Here is a 16,429-nt window from a genome sequence, read left to right on the forward strand (position 1 = left end):
TTCCTCGCCTCGTGCTGTCACATTGCTTTTATTACAGTAAAATCCAGTGACTTGGCTGGACAATGCATGAATGTTTAAATTGCTCAGACTGTCCATTGGCATTACTATCAAATGGCACATCTAAAGCAGGGAAGGCAAACTACTCTATGGTCCCTCATTCACATTGTAATTTGTGGACATTCCTCTTCAGTGCACCTCTGCATCAGCCAGGTTTGTCCCATAGTTTGTTTCACATCATTAACTGCAGTTAATGTAATGTAATGTGCAAATTAAATTAGAAACGGGAAAATGTCTATCTGATTTAATGTCTCTGTTTCACAGAGGTGTTTTGAATATATTCTCTTCTTTTTTGTTATAGCAACTTCTGTTCTTGCTTTAGCTGCAGAAATCCTTCACACACATCCATGATTTCTTCTGTCACATTATTATTGATTGAGCCCAGACTTAACACAATATGTAACGTATAACTTTTCTCATTTGCGTCATTAAGCCCCATGGAGTAGAATACGCTTAATAATCGCAGTTCATTAAAGATACAATGTGGGAGACAGACTGAGAACATGTCCTCCACTGCGGGGGGCTCAGGAGACAAGGCCAGCACAGCTCTTTCCAAGACATGAACGGCAGAACACAGCACAGTGCAGGGTGGGCACAGGCTAAATATAACAGTCTCACTTTTATCACCTTCGCCACATATGGGCCAGTTTATCCGCAGTATGGTAACAGATTTCTGCACATACTGTACATCTCGTAAACACAAGACTGCAGCTCTGTTGTTGTGTATAGTTTTATTTACAACTGAAAAACTCAGCAATGAAATCAACTTGCACATCTTTTTGTTTGGTATAATGCACAAATTGTGTACTATTGATTGCCATATATACATTAATGGCTTGCTCCATTAACTTGACAACATTGACATAATTTCAAATGGTAGCACACTGTTTAAGTTTTACTATGTATAAACATGTTCTGTTACACTGTACATTAACAGTCCAGAAGGCAGATATTTAAATATCAATATTTACATTCATGCATCCATCATTTCTCTCATATAGGTACATGTTGGGTTATACAGTTAGCTAATAACCTGTGCATGTTTAGATGCAAGCTTGTGTTTTTCCAGATTTCCACAGTTTAGCCAAAATCTATACTTAACAGACAGCCACAGAGAACAACCCACTCTCACCGAGTACACTCATCTGCATGCATACTCACAGACAGACACACACACTTGTACGCGCACACAAAAAAACACACACAAAGACATACACTCACACATGCACACAGTAACAGACACACACAGATGTAATGTAAAAAAAAAAAAAAAAAGAACAAACAAGAACAACAGAGCAGCGTTGAGTGATGCTCCAGTTCAACTCAGTTTTGTTTTTCCAGTGGGGCTGTGGAGGATGCATCTGACAGCACTGAGTCACACACGTCCCTGCTGAGGCCACCCTCTGTGCAACATGATCTCTGGCTATTGGCTCAGTCTCCTGTCTCTCACCAGTCGGAAAGGTCAGCCCTGGGCTCATGTCCCCTGTTTCTAAAGCAAAGGGCTAAGCCCTTCTTGACAGATAGAAAAATGAAGATTGTCAGATTCAAGGCTGAAGGCATCGAGCTGACTGCAGAACTCAGAGGATATTACCAAATGACTTGACTTTTTTGGGGGGTGGGGTGGGGGGGTTGAACACATTCATCTGATTCTTCAGTTGAAGCCTCAGAAAAACAGAGAGAAGCATATCAAACATCCAGAGACAAAACTACAGATACCAAAACTCTTTGCAGAGCAAGCATCAGTGCAAGCATCAGTGTCTCAACAAACTGACAGCAGGCTTAAAGCATCAGAGCATCACAGATGAATTATTCACTTAAAAACAGAGCTATAAAGAAATAAAATTAATTTATCAAGATGTTCAATATTTGTAAAGATGTGAATAACTTACAAGACAGTTATTTTTCTTTAAGTAGAAAAATAAATTCAAAGGTAGATAATTAAATAGAGTCAAATAAATCGATCAATGACTGAAATAGTATATTACATTGAGCCGAAGTCTTCGGTGGCATTTTTGGCATGGTAAAATAACTAAAATGTCCCATGTTAATGTCGTTGTTCCTCTTTATTTCCATGATATGGATTTCTTTAAATTGCATAGTCAGATGAATCCATATCTCAGAGACAGAACCGACAGTAACATCATGCCTGTCTCAAAAATGGAGAACAAAAGATGGATAGTGTGTGGATTGGAATATAAAAATGTTGCATTCTCTGTAAAAACTGCATGCACTTATTTATTATGTGTGATGGGCTGTCCTGCCTGGCCGCCCATGGGACTGCAGGGCTGCTGTATTGTCTGTTGCTCCGTTGCAGATGTCAACAGTGTGTGAGGTCTGGATCTGCGGCAGACTGGCAGACAGTCCCTCTCCAGCCAGCAGCCAACCAGCCTGTCAGCAACACTTGCTGTTACTAAGAGCATAATGTTCAACACCATGGGGGTTTATGGACTTTTACTCCATCCTTTCAGTCTTGATTTTTTCCTTCCATCTTTTACAGCTCTTCTTGAGCTGAACGCCGTCTTCAGTCCAGGCAACATGCCAAGCAAAGAGGGAAGCTTTACCTATTTGAAAACCTTGGGTAAAACCCAGTTGCATTCTGGGTGAGATGGGATTGTTGTGTTTGGTGGTGGGAAAGGTGAGAGACAGTAATGTGATGTCACTTGCTTCTACCAGGAGACAGTCTATACCACAGTGTTGTTCGTACCCATGGCCTTCTTGTTACGGATGCTCATGGCATATTCCCCACGACTTGTCCCGTTCTCTTCTTTTCGTAGTGGTTTCCTGCGAATAAACATTTTCATAAAGTGAGGACAAAATCCTTGACAAGAGAGATGTGACATTAGCTACAGGCCATGTAATTAAACAGAGTTTCTAGATTTAACCTTTAGGCTGATTTGATTTCACAGACTGCTCTGGTCTCTGCAGTCCTTTCTAATAACCTCAGTGTTCAAAGGTCACTTTTACAAGAAGACAGGAGGCATGGATACATTGCAACACAGGGGATGAGGCAATTACCTTCTCTGACTGGTAGATGCAACCATTCCTCTAAGTAATGAGTCTGTATGTGGCTGTCAAAACAACTTGGAAATGTGCGAGCTACCACAAAGAATATTCTGGGATTTGATATTGAGTTTACTTTCCTATCATTCTACTTGGAAAAAATATCAAAGGATCTGGATAACAGAGACAAGTATTTATTAAAACTTCTCATGCCAGCAAATAAAAAGGCAATAACTAGATGCTGGCTTCTTAGAGAACTTCCCACCTTGAACCAATGGACAGATATGATATATAACATAGACAGTATGGAATGCATAACTTTAGGTTGAGATTAAAGAAGGAAAAGGGAAAAGAATAATGGTCTAAATGGGTTACATACTTAGTTGATGCAGTGTTGGAGTGTGACAACTGAAATTGTAGTAAACACAGTTGTGAATGTGAATGAAAGTGTATCATCCTGTGCCTACGTGTATCATTGAATGTGACTAAATGACCTCATATTTGTGTTATGAAACAGTGTAGTGTAAAAAAAACAACAACAACAACTTGGAAATAAAATTGATACATCCTGTGAAATTCCCCCTCAGTACTGGCTGTGGTGTAATACTTTCATTTCTATGAGTATGTTCTGGTGTGAAATAAAGATGCAACCCATGATCCCCTTGCTACTACTGGTCTGTGAAGAGCAGTATCACTCAATACAGCCCATTTCATGCACTCCCTGGTGCCTTTGTGGTTATTATATTTGTCCAGTGTACTGTGGCTTCTGCACTGACCCCCTCAGCCGCTCGTTCCTGCTCAGGCTTATGTAACGCAGAGACAGATCTGAATACAGTTAGTACAGTCATTGTCCCACACAGCACTGTACAGTGCCTTCATTGGCACAGAGGACCCTTAAGCGACATCTTAGCTCAGTGTCTCCTCTGCTCTGAAAGCTGCCCTGGCTGGCCAGTCCAACTTTGACAAGAGTCATTCCCAGGCCAGTCCAGTACACATCTTTTTCCCTTCTCAGGAATCCTTACAGGATGAAATGAACTCCTTTATGACATTATGTTTTATCTTTGTTGGCACTGTGTCGGAGAGGGGATTTTTATCGAATCAAAATAAGAGACTATACAACTTTTGAAAAAAGAGTTTTTTTCTCTAAGAAATGATAAGAAATGATAAACTAATGTTTGATAACTTTGTATAAAAGTTGCTGTGAAAATGTAATTATTGAGTTAGTTAAATTACTTCTGTACACTACAATTTAGCATGTGTCATCCCATAAACGCCACAAATGGCAAGTTTAGTAAAAAACACAGACTACTTTTAAAAGAGTCAGTATGTGGGTGGCATCAAGACTAGATGCTACCTATACACCTACCTTATTTCCCCCTTGCTGTCAACTCAATTTAACAGCTGTCTTTTTTTGTTGCTCTCATGCACGTAAGCCAATCTGATTTCGCCACACCAATTTAACAATCATCTTGTTGCTGTCAGGTTTTTAAAACTGTTCATGTCTTGGCTGTTTTTCAGCTGTCATTTCAGCACTGTGAACCACCTCCACTTCACCACCTCCATCTCTCCACCTCCTGTGTTCAGAGCTCCTGAAAGCCAGCAAAACTCAATTTTTCATTTGAAGATACAGCAGGAAAACTTTCATCTGTCACTCCCAGAATTTTTACCAGTCTTTAAAAAGGTTTTTAAAAAAAATTACAATGAGGTCTTTGCTTTGCACAGTCTTTCGGCATTTTCTAAATCAGCTTCTTGAGGTAACCTGAAATGATTTTCCAATAATCCTGAAGGAGTTCCTACATATATATATATTATAGATATAGATATATAATATATATATATATATAATAATATAATATATGATATAATATATATATAAATATATTATATATATATAAAAGAGGAGAGAGAGAGAGAGAGAGAGAGAGAGAGAGAGAGCACTGTGCTGGCGTTTCCATCACTGTGCAGTCCAACTCATCTCAAAGCATCTCATTTGGGTTTAGGGTTTAGTGTGGAGGCCAGGTCATCTGATGCAGCACTCCATCACCTCTTTCTTGGTCAAATAACCCTTAATAACCTGGAGTATTATTTGGGTCATATCCTTTTGAAAAACAAATGATGGTCCCACTAAGTGCAAACAAGTTAGGATGGCATGTTGCTGCAGAATTCTATGGTAGCCATGCTGGTTAGGTGTCGTTTGAATTTCACCAACAGTGTCAGCAGAAAAGCACCCAAACTAAGAACTCCTCCTCCATGTTTCATGATGGGAACCACACATGCGGTTACCATCCATTGACCTTTTCTGCATCTCACAAAGACATGGTTGGAACCAAAAGTGTCAAATTTGACTCATCAGACCAAAGTACAGCTCTCCATTGATCTAATGTCCATTCCTTATGTTTCAGCCCAGGAAATCCCCCTCTTCTTGTTGGTTTCCACTAATGAACTTGACAAGACACACCTGTTGGTTGAAAACCAACCTTAGCTGATTCAGAGAAGACTAAAGCCTAAAATACATTGCATGCGTTACGGCTCCGGAACGGCTCCACCGCGGTGACGGAGCCGATACGTTGCTGATACGTCGCTGTGGTGGAGCCGTTCCGGAGCCGTTCCGCATGCAGTGTATTTTAGGCTTCAGAGTTGAAAACTGTCATCAAACCAAAAAGTGTCTACTTGGAAGAATCAAAGAAAATGTGTCCAGACTTCAAACTAACTCTTCTCACTTTTAACTGAAATGTAACACTGCAGATTGAGCTTTCTTTTCTATTTTATAGTCTCAGTTTATATTTTGATTATATTTTGCATTGTGATGTATGAGCAAGATGATTAAGAATTACTGTATTTGGTAACAATATTAGTTGAATTCTTGGTCGTGATGTGAGCTAATGGCTGTCAAGCAGAGGTATAAACAAAAAATGAGGCAATGACTAAGACTTACTGTGGGACTCTGTCAGATGGGAGAAAATGTATGGCTTAGGACACCATGAATACATGCTGGCCATATAGGACAGATGCTGTTTGCTGCTTGATGCCTGCTTTTCAGCCCCAGTGTGGAAACCCATTCTGCTGCAGGGGAGATGATTGGCCAATTGTCAGCAGTTGGGGGGGTGGGATATACCAAAGTTTTCTCTATGGGACAGATGACATGGTTTACCGCCAGTCTGGGAATTCTTCAACTTGAAATAGAGTGGGGTGGGGTTGATGTTCTTTTAACATTATGCATTGTCCTTGGAGGTCACCAGTGATTTTCATTTTAAATATTCAGGTCAGTATTCCATCTATTAGGTTGTAAAATGCTGTTTGACACTGGCATATTCAAAGGTTCTTTGGCCCTATTTATTTCTTCAAAGATGTAATCTCTGCTCAGGCTGACCATGTCACTTTTAGCCACCACACAGGGCGGAGCATTGGGGCCTCAAACTGACCTCTACCCAGGTCTTCAATAATAGATGCTGTGCTGTTGACACATTGCAGGTAGCAACACAACACCTCACAGGTTAGATGAATATTTCATATCAAAGCTGTGCAATCACAGCACACGTTCCTGTTTGAAGTTTGGGGAATGGATCATGACGAAATTGACGACATGTGTTGAGCTGTTTACAATTACTCCAGCCATCTGGAAATTAGATAACATGCTACGGTTCAAAGAAAAAGCATTAAGAAGCAGACTGTAAAAATCTGTCAACAGTTTTGATGTTGCTGTAATAGTCATTTTAAAATTAAACAGACGGGATAAATAATGTATTAGTAAATATTGGCTTTAAATTTTGCCTGACAAGTATTTTCCTTTTATTGTATCCGTGGTTGGTATTTTGGATATCCTGAATTGCCCTTGGGTGGGACCAACTGTGATGTATTATCTGTCTTTGGACAAGCCTCCCAGAGTGGTAAGTGATTAGAAAAGGCATCTAGCTTCATTAGTCAGTTGGTTTGAGTTTTGTTTGTTTTGGCTTTTTGGATGGCTAACAGCCTAGACTGCAGCATCATGTCTTTAGCTTTGGATGGCACAGCAACACTGAAACGCAGCATGTGTCTGAATCCTCTTCTCTATGCTTGCACACACCAGTCTCCCTGGTGCTCTGGATGCTGTATACAATTGTATGAAAGTGTTTTTCTCTCTCAAGCCCCTTTGCTCCTGACAGATGACTGGCAGACAAAGATTATAAAAAATAACAAAAGGCCAGGAGGGCTGGGACCTGCAGAGCTAGCTCCTCTGCTGTCTGCTCTGGCCTTGGCCCTCAGCCAGCTGATTTTCATTGGGAAAGCCCAGAGCACTGAGGGGCTGAGAGGGCTATAACTGGCTGTTTTTCTCACCGACAAACCCTCTCTCACATTGTTATTGACTAAGGCGCTCAGTTACTGCCTTTGCTTGCTTGGCTTTTTGCTGGGTTGTTTCCTCTCAGGAACGATGGACAATCAGAGCATCTTTGACGAATGTTAAAAGAAGCACGTTTTCCCCTGGACTGCTCTCCTATTGGCTGATGACTGATGAATGTCTAAGGAGGGTAGTCTGGCTGGACCTGAGTATTTTTCCCTCCTCATTCAGAGTGTAGGGCAACTCAGTGTGGCACAAAGTCTGCAGTCTCTAGACTGTAGGCTCTAGCCCACAAAGCTTCAGGACACGACCCGCTTGCATGTATAAAAGATGTGGCCTGCGACTGAATGACTGCGCAAATTAATTCATAAATAATAACTTGGGTTTGGGGATAGAGCCTTTTGCAACAACACTTTCCTACTGCTGCATTAAAAAAGGTGCCCCTTGGCTACGCAGGGCACTGGAGAATTGCCATAATGAATTCCTGAGCCAACCACCTATTACTTCCACTGCCTGACTGTGCCTATTTGTTGTTTAAAGACAGAGTTGCGCTGAGGAAAGCCACATCTGGCACGCATGCTTAATACAGTTCCATAAATTTAATAAAGGTGTGATACTAAATCAATTTAAATACACATAAATAAAACAATTTAATGCATGCATCTGTGGCTCTTCTCACATGCATGGGTGTGTGGGAGAATGTTTATGACACTTTCATAGAGTGCGTAAATATGCCAAGATGATGTATCTACAGTATGTATTTAAAGATGCTGTGTTTATGGATGGCTGCACACAAGTATCCTCTGCATACCCCTCTCTGTGCATGTGCAGTGCTTTGCACGATGCAGACGTGTGTATGTGTTTGTTAAATGTCTGTGAACGTTAACATGGATGTCAGAGTGCATGTGTGACACCGTGCTGCCTGAATGTCACACAGAGAATTGGGTCTGGTTTGTGCTGCAGGCTAAAACCTCACACAGCCTTTTCTCTAATAAGCCAAATGGGGGAAAACAGTTCCTGCTGCTACAGCAGCATCTTGGGATTCCTCTGCTTGCCATTCGCTTTCATGAAGCAAGCTGTGATTCTTGGAAGCTTTAGACACTTATGCAAATTAAAATGAACACGGGATCGTAAAGTCACTCAATTACTTAATTTAGGTTATAGGATGTTACTTGGTGACTCAGTGTAGTGGATCTTCCTTGTTGACATTTACAACCCTTTCCATTACCTAACCTCTGACCTCAGTGCGACCCAACAGGGTGATGACATCACTGTAGCCTCCTGTGTCCTCACACACTGAGGCAGGAGAGATAGTTCAGCCTCCCATGGGTCAAATTACGCATGATATGTTGAGTAGCCTTGCAGTGACAGTTCCTATTTCAATTTGTTCATAATTTTAAAATATGTCAGAGATGCAGCAGAGTGAGATTTAAATGAAAGCAAAAAGAAGTGACATCCAACCTCTTCATGGCCTTGTAGCAGATGATGATGGCTGAGAGGAGGAAGACAACTGAGGCACAGCCCACGGTTCCAAGCACTATAAAGTCCATCTCTGTCCACCAGGGCCTCAACAAGGGCAAAATGGGCTTTACCACTAGAAAAAAGAAGAAAGGGGTAGGAGAAGAAAGATGTGGATGTAGAAGAATTAATAGAATTCTAACAAAATATAGAAAACCAAAATGTATTATGCTGATCACTGACACAAGTCTGTTATTAAATCCTTAGTGGTTGCATTATACAATAGAATAACAGAGCAGCATGAAGGTGATTTCACCCCCTGCTATCTGAGTTGGGAAAACACTGTGCACTCGCCTGTTCTGTAGGTCTTAGGTTCAACGTTCAAAGATATCCAACCCAACGGCATGAATCATTTAAGGTCCCATCAGTCTTCCTTACACCAGCACGTCTATAAATCAGTTTAGTCATGTGCATATCTATCTATCTATCTATCTATCTATCTATCTATCTATCTATCTAATGACAGGAAGGATTTACATCATAATCACAGCAAGAAATACTCCTTAGTAATGCCGTAGACTATTTACCAACACAGCACATTTCTTTGGAGCATATAACAAGGCTAGTACTCCTATAGTATAGTACACCTAACATAAGTCAGTATAATTTAAAAGCTCCTCTCTGCCAAACTTCCATCTTAATCCTGCATTTTGTCAACAGCTGTAGGGTTTAATTCATGGAATTAATGCACGCTTCTTTGATAGACCATTTTTCATTTTACCACACAGACTTACTTAAGATTGGCAATTTTTCACTTTTTTAGATAAGGTCTCAGTCATTGTCCTAGTTTTGTATATCAGCATATTCATTGCATTTTTAAAGACTACAATTTAAAGCAAAATTTCAGCCCTAACCGTTCTGCAAATTGTGCTACTGAAGTGATGAAATGATAATTATGCGCCTTATGCGATTAAACTGAACTGAAAAAAAAGCTCCCTTAAAGTGAATTATTCATGGTGTCTCCACCCTCTCCAAACATTTCTGTGTGAAGCTGAAAAGGAATAAAAATTTGCCTGCTTATCATATCTATCATGATACACTGCTGTTTATAGAAGCTTTAAACACTCTAGATGTAGCAGTCCACTCATGCGTTGGGCATTCAACCCCCCCGTCTTAGCTTAGAGTCAGATGGTCCTGGCAGCATTTATGCAGTGACCAACATTCACAGAAGGGTCTATAACTCTCAGTTCATAGGTAGCTCACATGGTGAGTCAGGAGGGAAAAAGGTCCATTTAAATTGACCAGACGGGAAAAAAAATCACTGGAACTGATTGATTCAAACCTTTTCACTGCTGTCTGTTGAGACTTTAATGATTAAGTACCCCTTCCTGCTCATAATATAAAGGGCTCAGGGTGAGTGATTCTAAAGAGTCACAGTAATAGCTCAGAATGGCTGCATCATCAGCAACGCCTGTCCCATATTTCAGTACACTGTTCATTAAAATGCTTGAGAGTAAATACAAATCATATTAAGTTTCAGCGAGCATGCTGGTAAAATATGTTCTCCTATCTGTGAGTGGTTTACCATCTCAGAGTGGGACGAGAGAGGGAGTGTCATAGGGGAAAACTTCAACAGGCAGCGGATCCACACAGGTTTGCTGTATGTGCTTTTTACATACAAGCACTATTACATGAAGCACACACAGATATCCTTATTGCTGGCTGGTTAACTTAAAAAAAAACCTCCATAATGAAACTGGAACTACTGGGCTGGGTCATTAGCCTCTTATCTCTATCAAATTAAAGCTAATTTAATTAACTCATCTGTTTTAATCAGAGGTCCTCCAGGGGGAAACCCTACCACTGAACCACTGAGCTTGGCAGCCCAGCAGGCATGGATTTCACAAGCAGCTGGGTACTCCCCAAGGTCAGACCCAGCATAAAGTAGTCCTGTGTTCAGCTGTCAACATCCTGCTGGCTCTATCACACGCACAGAGGTGCACATGCAAAAACTGTGTCCATGCACAGGCCCTCACACATCAATCTCAGGGGTGTAGATGGTACATTTTTTGTTTTAAAAGAAACAACCATCCATCCATTATCTGTAACCGCTTATCCTCATCAGGGTCTCGGTGGGGCTGGACAAGTCTTTAAAAGAAACACTTCAAATCAAAAAGTTCTTCAGGTTATCCAGTTGCTTAACACCTGTGTCTAGCTGGGAATGAGATCCAACTATGGGGCGAGAGCAGACTGAAAGCGAGACAGAAAGACTTGGAGTGAGACAGGTGTGAAAACTGGGAGGGTGAGCTGAGAGTACTTACCTGTGGTGCCCAGTAACCGTGGGGGAGGCGGTGGAGGCGGCGGAGGAGGAAGGGGAGGGTATCTTTGACACTGGCATGCCAGCTGGCACTGTTCACTAACTTTCTCCGCCACAGTCCGTGAGCATGACCTCTGAAGTTCTCCCTTATGGTGTGAAAGAGAGACAATGAAATGACTGAGGAGCCCCCCTTCACTGCATTTACTCACAAGAGTATACCATCAGCACAACGCTGTGCAGCACAAATGGAGATGCTTGAACACTCAGGAGCCTCTTAGTGAACAGCACTGTGGATATCCTCTCAGCATTCTTTTCATATCACAGCTCCAGTGTTGTCACTTGTGTATAGTACATGCAGAATAGTATCACGTCTATCCTGTAAGAAACCACCCACCGAGAGTGGGCAGCAGGCTGCCCCCAGGAGTATGCGTGGGTTGACTTGGAAACTCAAGTCACATGAACCCTCGCAACACTGTGTGCGTGTGAACAACAGCTCACCATTATCTGTAGGCAGCAGCGTGGGGCAGAGGTTAGAATACTCATCAGTAACATATGCCTGCTGCAGAGATCCTGGTGGGATAACTGAATGTTGTTATCATTTAAACACAGTTGGCTTCTCCATGTTCCCACTGCAAGAGAGCTGAGTGTCTCTCTGTGTATTTCTCCTGCCTTAGTAGAAACTCCACTAATGCATGCCTGTCAGTATTCCCTAAACACAGGTGATGCCCTGGACTGGTGCCCCTAACATCCTGTGTAAACACACATGCAATATTAATAACTGCAGCATATCAAGTGCATAGGCTGTTTAAAAATATAATCTGTTAAACACTTCTTATCCATAATCCATCAGTAAATCAAACTCCAGGTACATTCGTGTAACCCCTTCTCATGCGTAAATAGTCAGCTGAATTTGGTGCTTACCTGGCATGAAAGTAAAAACAGTGAGAGAAGACAATGACCAAAGAAAAAAGGCCAAAAGCTCAAAGTAAATGACATTAGATCTTGGACCAGCATTCCTCCTGCGCTGTTCTCGAAGACACTAGGCAGCGTTTCCAACAAATGAATGCAATATTCATAGGCTTGAACAGTTTGGGAAATAACCATCCACTCTGTCCACTTCAGCGGCGATATCTGTGACAAGCGTCTCCAGAAATAGTTTATGCCACAATCATTTTCCTCTTGAAATCCCGTTGTCGATAGCATAGGACAAGTGAGCCGGTGGAATGAGTAGCAAATCTCGATAATTCACATCTCGGAAAGTAGTTTTTTCTTTTCTTACTGGCACTCAGATAGCGACCTTAATCACGCCGGTACTCCGTGCAATGTGAGGGCGGTAGATGGCCCGTACCTTACATCCCTCCTCGGCTGCAAGCATGAGTGCAAATGGGCCACTCAAGCCATCGAAGTTGAAGAAACAAACAGACGAACAGAGAGCTCCTCGGCAGGATTCCTCACAATAAGATCACACATCCCCTCAACTTATCTAGGCTGAATACTGTATGGGCGAGTCCGGAGGGCAGAGCCGAGGGTTAAACTGATGCATCGCCCTCTGTGCCAAAACACAGCGGACTATTTTATACTGGAGCATCACCACCGCGCACTTGATGCAGCGCTCACATCAGCTCAATCCTGACAGCGTGCTCAAATAAATTCACGCTCCGCTTCACAAACCCCCCCAAAATGGAAGGAGATGTAGTTTTAAAGGCGCCGGTAACGTCAACTAGGGTTTGTTTGTTTTGATTTATTTCTTTTTTTATAGGGTGGTCCAGGCAGAAAGTATAAGCCCACAATGCGTGGAGGCGAGTCCATAAGGATGACGCGATGAATTAAAGTCAAGTGGAGAGAAGAGGAGAGAGTGCAAGACGCCTACCGACTGTGCTGTGTGTCCCAAAGTAAGCTGCCATAAACATCAGTGATGTAACCTGGCATTTACTGCTTAACAAAGACAGTTTTATTAGATCTTCATTTTTAATTGCTCCTTTATTATCACCTCTGACACCATTACCTTGATGTAAGAGGTGATGATGCGGACCAGAGTGCAAAGATTCAGATCGCAATGAATAGTTTTTAAGAGTTGCAGAGTTGCATAATGTTGTTGGTGGTCTCCACTAGGCACAGTTATGAAATGACCCCACAGCCCTGAGCCATGTACATAGAGAGCCAACGTGACATTTATTGGAGATTACTAAAACAGTTAACTGACAGTGGGAATAAAACCTTAGTGCTCATCTTGACATTAATGGATGAAGCAATATAGAAGAAACGTTTTTAGATCTGCATTTGTGTCTCTTTGGAACAATTCTTTGATAAACACTACATTATTTTTACATCACCACATTCATAACAAGGTCCCTTTACTAACTACACTTGGTACTCAAATCACTAACAATGAGTTACCTAATTGATCACAATGAAGCTAAAGCAATTACTATTTTTGTATTTTTGATTTACTCTACAAGAAAACTGCACAGAATACCAAGGGTATATTGGAACTGCTGATTGAAGCTTTAAACGTGTTATCTTGGGATTTAAGAAATGGTGATTTTTCACTATTTTCTGACATATTTTTATGGCCTCAGGTATTTGCAGCCCTACACAATTTAAATACTTTGCCTTTCTGTATCCTACATGGATCTTTGTTGTCCCATCACCATTCCTTAAACTGTTAAAGATCCATTATCTTTCTTTCTCAAAGGCACTTCACCAGCTTGAAGCTTAATTGTCGGGCAGTGTTTATGGTCAGTACACATAAATTCACAATCATTTGTAGTGCCCAAATGACTTCTGTTCATCTGGTGGTATTTTGCTTGTGGTTCAAATATCAAAAGTGACAGCCAATTATGTCACAGATTTATTCAAAATACAAAAACTGCATCTAAGGCACCTATTCAAACAACTTTGGATTAAGATCATTAGATTGAACATTAAGCCCAACAGCCTTTTGTTGCAGCTGAGCTTTTATCACATTGCTTGCCTATCAAAAAGCTCTTCACAGACAGTAATGGGGTGAGCTCATGCACAAGAGCTGTGGATGACTTTTAGAGTGGAAAAATCGCAGCTGCTGTAAAACTACATTTGCACATACGATGCAGAGATATTTCAGAGTTTTTGAAGTGTAAGCCTGGATTGGGCATGTAGTGTACCCACTGGTCCAGCTTGTCCATCCTCTGATACAGTCTCTCCGTGTATTGATTATCTGACAAGAAAAAAACACTACATCCTGCTGGTTCCTTCCTGCTGGCTCAGTCTGCCAGAACATACATCACATCCCTTTTAAACTCAGATAAGAAAACCTCTTAATAAGATTGCTATGGTCTTTCAATGTTATTATTCTTGCCAATATACTTAATCAGCAGTACTACAAACAAACAGAGTCCAAATGTATTACATAAGTAATAGCAGGCAACAAGAGATTTTAAAACCCTGTGTCGTTTAAGGAATATTAATGTTCAGGTAAAATGAACTCAACTGCATGTACCTTTACTATCTGTGTAACAGTCCATCTTGATTGTATCATAGAGGAGGTAGATTGCCATCTAGTGGGAACATCTGGCAACACATGGCAAGACATTAAGGTGCTCTATATAAATATATTAAAAGATCAAATGCAAGTGGATTAATGCAAAACAAAACAACAGAATCTAATTCTGAAAAATCTAATTTTAGAACAAAGACATTTCTTGTCTAAGTAATATGGACAAAGTACACTATTGTCCTCAGGAAAATGACATCTTCCTTATTAATTCCATTGTATAATGTTTAAAACTGGGAAGTTCTGGATGTGATAAACCAGATCATCCAGCTGTCCAAGGATGAAGTATGGTCTGTCTATGTTCTGAGGAACTTTCTTTGTTCTTAACTTTCCATGTGCTTTTGACAAGGTACCACATATCACCACACCAAAACATCAGCCATCTGTCACTGCTGTGTCTGGCAGCATTTTTTTTTTCCATATTTTCTTTTAGCACATTTAACAGACTCACTGAGTGTGTCTCTGGTGATTTGCTATGCCACCTCCAGTCATCCTCGAAGATATTGAACATAGTCAGACTGAAGGGGCTATGTCAGGATTCAGAGAAAAGCCAGGTACCAGGTCCAGAGGCTCACTTACTTCCCGGCACAAAGACACTTACTTCACAGTTGAAGTTCCAGGGGAAACGCAAGACCAAATAGCATGCACATTTTCTGGAACTGGAACTTTTCTGCAATGTCTCTGGTGCTCCATAAGAGTATGCCCATTCTGATGCAAGCACTTCAGCCACAGTTATTGGTCACTGAGTAGAGAAAAAGGACTCTCGCAGAGAGTTGGACTGGATAGAGTTGTTATCCATGTAGTAGAATCACGTAACCAGTATCCATCTCAAATGGAGAGCCACTTCCACTGGTTCTTTGTGGGTAGGACTGCATGGCGAGTTAGCCAATTCTAGACCTGATGATGTGATGCTGAATTCCATCTTCTACGGACATGTCAAGTTCAAAGCTTCCCACATGAGGTGAAGGCTCTCAAGGCTGGCAAATCAGTACCACCCAGCTGCTGGCTGAAGATGCTGTCTCCTAAAATGGACCCTACCACTGGCCTCATCCACACTGGACAACATTTACAATGCTTGGATAGTACAAACTATTGTTATACAATTTAATTAAATAATTAAAAAAGTAGATTCACATCTCCTACCAAGTCAAATTCCAATTTGACTCACCCAGAGCTTCTGACTTTGGAGGCAGCGTGAAACCTGCTCAATCAAAATGCTGGTAACTGGTATCGGGGCTCTACCTGAAGAAGTTATACTTACCCTTTTTTAATGAGGTAGAAGGTATCTTCAGTGCCGAACCTCTTGGATATGTGACATCAGACATAATGGACCCAGATCATATCACGTGTAGTATGCTGCTGATTGGGTGGCAGGGCACCTCTTAGCACCAAGTAAACTACACATCACCACCACCATCTCTGTCACCAAAAAACAATGGCAACACAGTCAGACAATGGTGGGTCAATTTTGGATGATATCCACCCTTCAGTTCTGGCAAAAATAGTATCACATGGCTGAAGACTTGCTTTGGATTTTGTGGTAATGATTACCACATATCAGTCCTAATGGATGCATAACACCAGCTGGAGTTCAAATCAATGGTCGGAACTGATCGTCATCCTGTGACCTGGGTAGGTGTGTCCTTCTTGAACTAGAATAAAGCACATTTGCAAATGTAGAAAAACTACATAAATCAGTCAAATATCTGAAATGATCGACAAACATCTCATCCAACTGTCTAGGTAATAG

At 41.2% G+C, this 16,429-nt stretch overlaps 1 protein-coding gene across 1 annotated transcript; it reads right to left on the reverse strand.

Moving 5' to 3' along the window:
- Positions 1-773: 773 nt before the first annotated feature.
- Positions 774-12,794, reverse strand: LOC104939609 (proline-rich membrane anchor 1). Its single transcript, XM_027274601.1, has 4 exons — positions 12,069-12,794; positions 11,152-11,293; positions 8,834-8,966; positions 774-2,838 (listed from the first exon to the last, which is right to left on the reverse strand). The coding sequence occupies exons 1-4, from the start codon at positions 12,348-12,350 to the stop codon at positions 2,739-2,741; spliced, it is 657 nt and encodes a 218-aa protein (XP_027130402.1). The 5' UTR covers positions 12,351-12,794; the 3' UTR covers positions 774-2,738.
- Positions 12,795-16,429: the final 3,635 nt, after the last annotated feature.

Source organism: Larimichthys crocea, chromosome XXIV (assembly GCF_000972845.2).
Source record: "Larimichthys crocea isolate SSNF chromosome XXIV, L_crocea_2.0, whole genome shotgun sequence".
In the NCBI taxonomy this organism is placed as follows: domain Eukaryota; kingdom Metazoa; phylum Chordata; class Actinopteri; family Sciaenidae; genus Larimichthys; species Larimichthys crocea.

Excerpts from the sequence above, each read along its gene's own strand:
- LOC104939609 (XM_027274601.1), bottom strand. The coding sequence starts at position 12,350 with ATGCTATCGACAACGGGATTTCAAGAGGAAAATGATTGTGGCATAAAC. Across the intron at positions 11,294-12,068 it reads TGTTTTTACTTTCATGCCAG|GGAGAACTTCAGAGGTCATG; the intron begins GTAAGCACCAAA and ends TCACACCATAAG. Across the intron at positions 2,839-8,833 it reads TGCTACAAGGCCATGAAGAG|GAAACCACTACGAAAAGAAG; the intron begins GTTGGATGTCAC and ends GTTTATTCGCAG.